This window comes from Monomorium pharaonis, chromosome 4, assembly GCF_013373865.1.
Source record: "Monomorium pharaonis isolate MP-MQ-018 chromosome 4, ASM1337386v2, whole genome shotgun sequence".
NCBI lineage: Eukaryota > Metazoa > Arthropoda > Insecta > Hymenoptera > Formicidae > Monomorium > Monomorium pharaonis.
The window spans coordinates 11,559,592-11,571,760 of record NC_050470.1 but is presented as its reverse complement, the minus strand read 5'-3'; the positions used below and the strand labels follow the sequence as shown (position 1 = coordinate 11,571,760).

The 12,169-nt window shown below is 31.0% G+C and overlaps 1 protein-coding gene across 2 annotated transcripts in view; it reads left to right on the top strand.

The window, feature by feature from the left end:
- LOC105831431 overlaps positions 1–12,169 on the top strand; it is an 88,723-nt gene that overhangs the window by 47,489 nt on the left and 29,065 nt on the right. For both annotated transcript variants that reach the window (XM_012671557.3, XM_012671555.3), the window contains exon 2: positions 4,546–4,774. In XM_012671557.3, the coding sequence (XP_012527011.1) occupies positions 4,546–4,774 (229 nt within the window). The remainder of the gene's footprint in view (positions 1–4,545; positions 4,775–12,169) is intronic.

The following is a 12,169-nucleotide window of genomic DNA, read 5'->3' as shown; positions in this document are numbered from 1 at the left end:
GTTGGCGGTATGTCAGCCGGGCAGAATTCCCCGGTCTGAAAGAAATTTTATTGAGTTTTTTTTTTTTTTTTTTTTTAACAAAGATGAAACGTGATTTTTTTAATTCTTCTACCATAACGTTTAATTTCAACGGTGCTTTTTTTTGTAAATCTTTAAATTTTTAGAGATGTTTGCTGAAATATACATCACCAATCAAACGAAAAAATTGATTTATCCACCTCTGAATTTTTAAGGACACCTTTTTTGTCGAATTTTTGCAACCTCTTCAGCGGGAATATGACGAGAACCGCAAAAGGATCGAGACGAGCGCTTGATTGCCGCTTAATCGCGCAGATCGCCGAGAAATAACATGTGTGTACAAAGGTACGCTGCGTATAGATGCCGCGGAGGTTCTGTGGGAAAAACTTGATCCCACTTCCGTCGTTCGGAGGCCCTTAATGAAAGGGACATAAGCGCGGCCGCCTTTTCTTATTCGATGTATCAATTTTGTTTCTTTTGCCGTGCAGCATATATCGTGCCCGAGGCCTTCGTGCCGTCGGTCGTGCCAACTCTAATTATCTATCGGTCCAATTAATAATATCCTGAATCTACACGCTCACGGAAAGAAGTACATTGCTCTTTCGACTCGCTTCATTGCGGAAATTCAAAAGAAAGTTGAATATATTCCGTTTTGAATTATGAATTATTTTTCTGCTCAATTAGTTAATGAATTAAAATAGTAGTCTAGCTTAGAAAAAAATAGAGAAGAGTCACATGATTTTTCATATATATCTTTTAATAAAACAGCTTCTGGAATTGCTATCTTCAAAATAACAAATAATGAATAAAATTTAAACAATGAAACCAATAATTTGTTAGTTAAAATATTTTTTTTGTATAATATTGATAATTATTGATGCGTGGAAAAAATTGTTTGTAATAATAATTTAAATATAATAACAAATGTTATTGTATCACGTTTTTATTAGTAGATATTTAAAGAGAATTGTATAATTTCTTATTTCATAATTTCAATAATGAACTGTATTTACTCTTATATAAAAATGATAAAAACTTTATTTTTTAACTTCCAAAATGTTTTTTATAAACTCCATTTTTTCTTACGAACATATTTTTTCAAAATTCTTTACTAATACTTTGTTTACGAAATTAACTTAAAACTCTCCTTTTCATAAGGTTAATGTTACTTTAAAAAAGGTATATTTTAAGTTTAAAGAAAATGCTGTCAAAAAATTTAACAAATGCAGGAATGCAATGTATACGTGAACTTATTTTCAAAATTTAATTAAGTTCTTATATTATGTGAGAAAACTGAAGAATCCCTTTAATATAAAAATCTCAAGTAAAAATCCTAAGTAACGTCTTCTTGAAGCCAAATAAGAAATGCGAGTCTGTTATCTGTTTGCATCTTATGTTGCGTTGAAGATTCTATCTACGCACCATCGACTAACGTTTAATCATTTAGTCAACGGCTCTTTCTGTTTACTACCTACTTTACGTTCTGACAAACATTGTCACTTTGATTACACGTTTGCGACATGCTCCGATCACTTTTTGCACGCTTGCAGATCCCTGCTTTATGCTATTATACGCGATGCGTTTTCTCGGGCGCGGAATATCTCTCGCCAGTTCGTCCAGCGCGAGAAGGTTAATTATAGTCCGTGGTACAATAATAACCGAGATGAGATTTTATTTATTATATATGTGTATCCTTACCTTCCTTTTTGACCAGACTTTTAAATAGCTATCTATTATAATGTTGCACGATCTTTTGGACCAACCGAGGGTCGTTGAAGGTATTCGTGGTTTAGCGAGTTGCACAAAGGACAGGCGAGTCGCAATACGCACAATAGTCCTCATTAATGATCACCACGACACCGACTGCAAGAGCTCCGATCGCGGTTTGGCCTCCATTATGTTGCGGATCATGCGTAAAGTAATTTTACCTGGCACTTTTTGCGCGCGAACACGTAACGAGAAAGACGGTAGAAAGAAGCCGCCGCATCGATTGTACTGACCGCAAAATGGTTTGCTCGACTTCCAAATATAACGCCAACTGTTCTTTAATCAGCGTCCCGTAAGGTTCCATGAACGTGTTCTAGACATGTTAAGAGACATCGTAAAATACATACACCGAGGACTTTTTTTAAATTAAAATCGTGAGAAAAGAGCCCTTCTGAAGAAAATCTCGATTATTTTATTAATATAAACTTTAATTATTCGAAATTGTGTATTATAGAATAAATGACCCAAATAATAGAAATTCGATCTTAAATGCTTTTTTAAATATATAAATTATATTATTACATAATTGTATATTTTGCTTAAATTCTTAAGTTTACTTGTTACATTTTAAAACTTTAACTTTTAATTTAAAAAAAACAATTTAAAATCGGATTTTTAGTATTTGGGACACTGTGAGTATATATTGGGCCACTTATCCTATATATCGATTATTTAAGAACAGAAGAAAAAAATTATTTTTAAGGAATTGAAAAGCTATATTTTTTCCAACTGCATTACTAAGAATAATTAAGAATATATTTTAAAAAGTCTTATTATTTTATAATAAAGTAAGTTAAAAAAACCCTTTTTAAAACGCTTCTAATATTTATTTTTTAAAACAAAACTAATTTTGGAAACTGTATTAAAAATAAAATTTATGTAGTTTCTCATTAAAATTAGTTATACATAAAAAAAAGTTTTTAATTAGAAAATTAAAAAATGTAAATGTAATGACACTCTTCTAAGGATATTACAAAATAATAAATTGTAAATTTTAAGAAAGATATTTAATTAAAAAAAAAACAGTTAAAAAAATACAGTTTATTAAAAAGCAACTTGTAATATTGAACTTTAATATGTTAAAATAATTAATTGTATTGTGTACTGTATCAATGCATTTTACAGAATATAATGTAAGGAAAACACAATCACTGACTTAAGATGTTTCCATATGACAGTTTTATAAATCTAGTCTAGGAAAGGAATGCTCAAGAGGATATACACCTAAGGGTCTAATAATTTGTAATTTTTTATAGAAAAAGGAGATATTAGAGATTCGTGTTTATTCCATTCTAAAGAGCTTAATACTAAATATTTTATGCATTAAATATTTAAATGTTTAGTATTTAATTTATTCAAGTTAATATAATTTAAAAGATTCTCTATTGTAAATAAAATACTGCTTTTAAGCTCAAAATGTTTCAAATGCTTGTTTGGGAAAAAGAAACTTTTAAATTGCTTGAATTTTAAACACGAAATAATTATTTCTAATTTTCAGATTTATTGGAAAAAAAAAATAATAAAAATTACATACTGAAATATAATCTTATGTCATCTGGCGCATCAATCATACTGAATGTAACTTATATATCTTTTACATGTAGAAAAGAGGAAACGATGGCATTACTCTTCGAGTTTGCTGTTGATCCCACCTGTCATCGTCGCACCTGTCTCTCGGGACCACTTAGTGGTAACGTTAATGACCTTTCACGGGCTATTGAATGCACGACATGCGGGTGCAAAGTATGAATTTCTTACAGTTATCATTTTGCGTGCACTAGAATTACAAAAAATTAATTCTTTGTATCGTCAAAACATATCGTTGTTTTTACAGACATCTTTCAATACACACACATATACTAATGTATACCCAAATTGGGATATAGATGCATTATCGAGATATATTTGACACTAGCTGTAGTTACCCACAATTGCAATTTAGCGCCTATAGAATATATGTGTAGTATGTTGTTACTATTTTTTTTTTTTTTTTGAACGCTGCTATTTGTTATCCTTAAAGGACATTTATACAATAATTGAAAATGTGATCGTAAATGCAATATTAAAATTTTTTCTTTTTCTTTCATCTGTCGATGTTAAAATACGCGTGACAGAATACTGGTGCCAATTTGCCACTAGAACGACTTGAAGCAGTTACAGCGCGTTGATTAAACCGCGTACAGCTATTGTCATGGATGATTAATTTTTTTATTCAAGTGTTTGTACGAAACTCGTTATGAATTTGTACTTCCGCTTTGAAGGTCGTCCGCGATCTAAAAATTAATTGAAGAATTGGCTATGTCGGTATTGAGGTCATTCCCACGTCTCGTTATTTAAAAGAATTCATTATATTTTGCTCGGTTGATTGTCACTCTACATTAATGTATTTTATTATATACTAATTAATGTATTTCAATAAACGTGCAGCCTTTTTAAATAATTAATTTACAATTTGAAACTTTATATTGTAATATCTTTTATCATTATTTTAAAAGAAAAGATTTAAAATCATAATTTATATTATGATTTTATATAATATATAATATATTAATGATATATTAAATGATTGGAATAATAAAATTAAGATATTCTTAACATTTATTTTTATGATTTATAAAAAAGTATGTAAAAAGATTAATTGATAAATTAGAAATAATAAATTAAACAGTCTTTCTCGCGTGTGGCGACACTTGCCTTTTTCGCGAAATCCCAACAATTTGCGCAACCAGCTTTAATAGAGACTCATCCTCTTCCTTTCAGACAACACCATAATCACAAATGAGGTGACGACCCTTCGAGATTACAATCCTCAGTTCATGGTGGGCTGTTACTTTCCTGCGGAATACCAGGGCGAATTCGTCATGCAGGTGAGCGAAGGTATAGTGGGCCAACCCGTTGAGTATTCCACCATTAACATCACCTTCAACGGGATACCGGTGTGGGGCTACTGCCACAAGAGGCTCGGCGAGCATGTGCTGCTAATGAGCAGGTCAGTAACTCAATGAATCACGGACATTTCCTACATCAATGAAAGTGTCGATTGTTATACTTTAGGAACTATTATTATTAAACCGTGGGAATCAGGGTATAACACAAGAGCGTATTTAAAATTGAACTTTTCTTTGACAAGAAAGTTTAATCATTTCATTTAACATGGCAAAAATAATTGGCGCGTTAGGTTTTAAGAGCCCAAGTGTTTATAGAATTTTTATTTGATGCTTACATAAACTCTCATGCTGAAAACTAGCAATTTATGATAAATACCAATTAAACTTTGATAAATTACACTAATTTACAATCTATTAAAAAAAATTATATAAGTACCTATGGGTTCTTTGAATTCCTGATTACGAATCTGATGATTTAGATAACTATTTTTGGAGAAATTAATTTCATTATTTTTTTATCCATTAGGTATATTGAATCCGCCATCCGGAACTTTTGAGATCTGACATCAGATTTGTAATCAGAATTCAAAGAACTCATAGGATACTGGATTTCGAAAAAATTCAACAAAAGTTTATGTTATCAAGTCGACAGTATCATTACTTTCTTAATAGGCGTTAACCACTTTGATTCTTTTATATCTCTGAAATCAATTGTATGCTCATCGTAAAATTTTTCTGCGATTAATGTTTAATCATGAACCATCATTTAGCATTATATTTATTTGAAAAATCGAGGACGAAAAAACGGACATTTTTTGCGGTTGTTCTTTGACGTGTGGCATTGTTTTCAGCATCCAAAAACTATAATAAATATCTTGTCTGGTTTTAAATAATAAAAAAGAAATTTTTTATTAATTAATGTTATTTGATTGATGTATACAGAAAGATCATCTATACTAACTCATCACTTTGTTATATTTCTTAAGCAAAAGCTAAACAATAAAATTTTGAAAACGAAAATACAAGCTAGAAAGTGTCTTATTTATTTTATTAAATGGTGTAACAGTTTCTACAATATTGTTTTGTATTTTACAATAATTAATGTTTTTGTAACATAACCAAAAATAAATGTCTGAGAATATGAATTCCAAAACATAGTAGACAGTAATAACAAAATTCAAACGTATTTCTTAGTAGAGGAGATAATTATGAAATAAATTGATAAACTAATAAAATTAACTAATTAATATATTTCTACATTTCTGTCGACTTTATAATTAGTTTCGAACGTTTCAGATCCACGTATACAGTCGAAAAATTCATGTTATTATATGCACATGACTCGATTCTGTTGTTGTGCAGAATGCAAATAACTTTTCTTTTATTGTTCTCAGTTGTTAGACATGCGTTCTCCTTCGCGAATGTAACGGATGTGCGTAAATAATAGCGCGACAATAAAGGTTAAGGTTACTATGGATTAAGTTACCAGAAATGTGTATGCTCTTATTGTTCGTTAACGAAAAAATGTACCTATTTATACTGCACAATTATTTTCAAGTTGCACAAGAAAAATGAAAAGGAAAGAGACAAATATAAATAAAATAATTTTAGAAAGCTACAAACATGTGAAATAATCCAAAATTATTAATAATATATTTGCCATTATTTATACTTGTACAATTTGGAAAAAGAAAATTAATATTTTTACTTTTCAAAAATTTATTTTTAGCATATTTTAGAAAACAGCCATGAATAATACTATGATGTAAATCATGTGTTTTTATTTCTTTAACAATGCAATGTTTAGTTTCTGAGAAATAATGTAATTGAGAAATAAGGAGAGTGTCAATTTAAAAGATATATCGGCATTACCTTTCTGCGTATATATAGTTAACTTTTTTGCCTGTATTACTTCAATAATTTATTTCTTGTTATCTGTACCTTGTCGCCATTTTTATTTACGGCTTTGATTCTGTGCGTTTCTTATCACACGTTCTGTATAACTGAATTATCGTAAATGGCATGAACCGATGTATATTTCTTATCTTATTCACCCCGCGCGTTAAAATCTCCACGCTAAAGCGTTAAAGCAATTTAAAGAAGCGCGAATGGTTGTTGCGAAAGTTTACAGACGCATAAAAGTTTAAAAGTACGGCGCCGTAAATATCAAAGTTCTAAGTTACTGGCAGTGAGAAAGAATAGAGCTCTGGAACGTGCATTGCGTTTGGAGGGCGACGGCACCGAGGTAAGTTGAGAAGTCGAGGTAACTCGACTCACAATTAAGAATAACGGTGTATTCACAGAACGATGCACTTGCAACTAGAATGCCCGTCATATTTACGGCGCTTGTCGCACATGTAAATGCAGTTAACGGGGCACAGTGTGAAACAGTGTTGAAAGAACTCGTTGTTACACGCGTGTCTAATTATGTTAAATCTCTTGTATAAAATCATCTCGTATTATTCTTGTTAACACCTAGAGTGTTCTGACACATCGCATGCCAAGAAATATTTAATGCTGAGATTATATATGTGAGACTTTAAAATAATAGAGGAGACTAACTTGGAGTTAGTCTTATAACATTTTGGTTTATAATTTTTACAAAAAAAAACTTATGAGATTTATTGGAAAAGAAATTTTTAAGTCAGTTACTAGATATAATAACATCAAAATTTTGATCTTACCTGTAATATTTACCTTCAACGTCGCATTATATCGTATTTGTATTAACAACACGAAAAAAATTTCCCTGTTAAGAAGTTTATTTATTAGATAAAGTCTAACAAACAATACAAAGCATATAAAATAATACAGGCAAATAATAAAGGCAAAGTGTATAAATCAATAAAAAAATAAACTTTAAACCTTTGATCATATCAATCGTATATCAATCTATAGAGCTCACTTTTTCAAACGCTTTTTAGTTGTGTTGCGTAAAATATTAATTATTACGAAATACTCAATAGTATTTTAAAAATTACTATGCCATTTAATAGAAGACTTTCGGATTTGTATTTATGTTTTTAAACTTTTTTTAACATTTCTGTTTAAGAAACATTATCCTGCAAAGTAGTCGATATTGGTACTTTTCTTCTGTGCATATTTATCTATGTGTTTTTATTCTCTAATAAATCTTTTTTCCTTAAATAATCTTTTAAATTTTTTTTCATCTGTAATAAAATGTGTATTTAAATATAAGAATAAGTTATATTAAAAATTTTAATTTTTTACAAAAATTTTATTAACTTTGATAAATTCTGTTTTAATAAGATTACTCTTTTACAAAATTGAAATATTATTAAAATACAATTTTAGTTATGAAATAATAATTAACACACAATAATAATTTAATTTTTGTTAAGATTTAAAATTCGACGAAATATTTAGAGCTATAAGAAAAATGCACACCTGCTTTCTATATAAGTCGTTGCAAATTTAGAAGAGAGAATGTCGCCGGATCGTTCACACGTAGGAAAAGACGGTTTTTTCCTGCCAAAGAAAGCAAAAATTCACCGACGACGGAGGGATATTACCGTCACGGGAAATGGAAACGTGAAAGGGTTAAAGTTAAATTAGCCTGCCGATGTGCCTCTAGGGATGCCGCGACGTCTACGATTCGTCTGGAACGAAAATAGCCAGCTCTCCAGACAGTACCAGACATAGACACTCATATTGTGCGAATCCGAGTTAATTCCAGAAAGGGAACGAAAGTGTAAAATGAAAAGGAAATAGTGAAACGTGTGTTCTCGCCCCAAATCGATGTAGATCTTTTCCGAGAAAATTTTGTTCCTATTGAATTATCGCGAAATTAAATCTAAATTCGAAACTTAATTCAATTTATGTAAAGATTTATGCGGAGAATCTGTGACTTTTGTTAAATTATTACGCTTTTACATTTCAATTCAGATATGTTTTAATGAAACCAAATCTTTGTGCGTGTCTACATACAAGACATTGTTAACGACCGTCAGGAAATCGTCACAAAATTAGATGAAGAGAAGTTAATTAGACACTACTCTGCAGGAAACGTCCCGCTCTTTTTATTAGTATTCGTGGTAGAATAACGATCATGGCGCGCGCGGTGAAATGTGCGTCTATTATTTGAACCGGAAACCCGGGTTCAAATCCCGATCAGAATTGTCTGATTTTTATTCGAACGCTACCTTTCGGAAGGCAATGGCGAACCACCGAGAATATCTTACTCAAGAAAATCCTTTTAATTAGGAATAGACCGTTAATTGTTAAACAAATCTTATAAGTCCCGTTTTTCTGTGTAAATTGTAGAAAACGCACACCACAAAAATATACTGAAAGATTGCTTACGTTACAGCTATGGCACTGTTGGAAAAAGAATTTATGGTAGTAATGTGTGTAGTTTTTGTAGATGTCCAGTATATATATTTTTGTCTAGTATTCTAGTGTATATTCTCTAGTGTATTCTCGTTAATTTGAACAATACTGCGTAGGATAAGAACTTGATACAATTTCATTCAGTGGCTAAAGTAATTTTTCTGATAAAAACATGTGTCACTTTCGTAGACATCTGTCTAGTCCTGTTTCAGCAAATAAAGATTTCAATTTTGCGTATTCTTTATGCATAATTACCGACAAAGCATTACACTTTGATCTCAAATAGTAACTTCTCAGTTAGATTATTAGAAAGAAGTTACAACTGTCTAGTAACTCTTAAAAAATGCATAATCAGGGACACATGAAAAAATTTTACATGTATAGACCTGTTATATCTGTATAGTATATTTATTCATTTTATATCTTGTTTAGTCTCAACTCAAAATAACAGCATATTTAATTTGAACTTTTCAATTACCAATAGCATTTTGGAGAATCAAAATGGAAAACATAGATACATAGTTGAAAATTGTTTTACTATTTACAAAATTCGACTCCGTACGATTTCAGTGTTGCGTCTCCTAGAAATCCAAAGCTCGAGATTCTCGTCGCGCCAATCGATGACTCTTCGAGGCATCTGGACGCTCACGAAGCAATGTGGGTGTTGTCCGGTCAAGTATGCATAAATTGGCATACACGTGTGAGAGCCCACCCCTTCTTCTTCTTCTTCTTCTTGTTCTTCATCTTCTATAGACGCGATCATATACTTCGCGATTCACGTTGAATCGTTAACAAGCTATCGCGCCGTGAATATTCTGAGAAATCATATCTCCGAGTGTCTCGGAGTGTCTTGCAATTTACAATTTGAAAATTTTTTATTTCGATTCAATTTAACGTGCAATTAACTAACGGAATACATCACAAAAACGAGTAATAAGTCGTTTGTTTTTCAACCTAACTGTCTTACATTTTGACATAATGTGACGCGTTACAATAATTATCATAAATCCGATCTTCTATTTATCGCTAAGTAGTTAAGTAATTTACGAATAACGCATCGCATAATCTTCTTCGAAAGATTTGTTTTATATATAAGGCACAAATAAAGAGTGCTATAAATTCACTTGGAATGGCATGTAAATGATTGTCAATCAGCGGAAATATCACGATGAAACTTGTTAATTGCTCGAGATTTGATCGCTGCTTAATTACCTGTGCGTCTTTCCACCTTCTTCTCGCTTAATCGACCCTCCCCTCTCTTCCCTCGTGACTTTTTTGTCGGAGCGGCGTCGTTACGCATATATTTAAACGACAGTAACGTTTATACGCATCCGGTGAAGATAGCCAACCAGCTCGCAGCCTATTAGCAATAATCGCGGTGCGCAATAATTTGCTGGAGCGAGACAAGCAACGCCCGTAAAAACTGTATGTAGAATTCGCGTAAATTATCTCTCCAAACGCGTGGTAGCCCCGTAATGATTTCGCAGAGCGAGATCTCGCATCCATGGCGACAACCTCGCGAAAATTGCAGGCGAGTGAAATGGCGCAATGAAATATTACGGCGGGTTAGTCCGCTTAATCGGTTTGCGCGTTTATTAAAATAATGGTACGCCGCAAATCTAGTTAACATATTCATAAGTAACTCTGGCATATACGTTACACCTAACAAAAAATTTATTAAGAACTATTTATCATATGTTTAAGAGCAAAATGAATTATACTAATAACAATTTCATATTATCTACTACTATAGAATAATTAAAAACATGAAATATAAATTTTCTTATTTTGGAAAAAAAACTTGAAAAAAAACCTTGCACTTTTGCTATATATTTCATGGGTGGCGCGTAGATAATTTACAAATAATGCTTATGGTTGTTCTGATAAGTTGTTAATCATTATTGATCAGAAGTTAGAAATGAGTTGAAACCGTATCATAAATTACTCATAAGGCAATCGCAAGTCTGTAGTCAGTCATAAACGATTGGCAAAATTCCATTCTTATGGCTTCTGCACACTGAACGCGATAACTCTTGCTGCAACAATCAACCAAATCTTTCGCCGCGCAGAAAAAGTTCAATTCGATTGTAGAACGAGTTTTATAAATAAGACATAAAGTAACATGTTATAATAATTTGTAAAAGATGTGTGTAAAGGAAATAAAATTTATTAGGAAATAAAAATGATAAATATATATAAGTCTCTTTAATATTGCATTAATATTATTTGCCATATATATGTATTTATTATTTTTATTCCCTAATAAACTTTGTACACATATATACAACTAGATACCAGTAGAGTGCAGATACGTGCACTTTGTGTGCTCTGTACAGGCGTAAATATTGCCTCCCAATCACAGAGCATCTGTATTACGGCACAAATCCTGCGCTAAAAATGCTTAAACAAGATGCACACGGTATTAAACTACAAGTAATTATGTTATATTCAATTCTTTATTCTATCCATCTACACTTATCTGTCGTGAAAAAATCCTTTTACATCCTTTACAGTAATCATTTTACATAAATCGTAATACATGATTATGTTACTGCATTGAGAAATTGATTCAACTCATAATGGTTTCGTTAATATTAACAATAGGGAACTGAAACATAATGCAATATAACATAATTGCGTATAGGTAAATTTTATTATAAACCGTAATAATTTCAAATATTAAGATATGATAGAAATAAATTAAATACAATATTTTATAAATGCCCAATCACAATTACCATATAATGAATATAATATTTTTTTACCATTTGTATATAATTTACGTAGTAATAATAATAGCAATAATTTTCATGGCTAAAACAACTATAAGAATATAATTGGCATAGTAAATTATAATTAAATTATGATAACTGCAACTATTTTTTTCTCGTGTAAGAGGCAAAAAGACGAGATTTAGAATTTATTGTTACCTGTATTTAGTTCCAGATTATGAAAATGTATTGTTTTTACAAGAGAGAAAGAAAGCTTTTTTTCGAAAAAGTTATTGATTATTATCTTACAGATAATGTTTAATTCTGCCGGTTAAAAGGACGACGTTTGCTCGCGGACGTTCGCTCATGAACCGTCCGGTATAATGTACACTTATGCATTGTATTTCATGGCATAACAGTCACCGTGCATAAGCT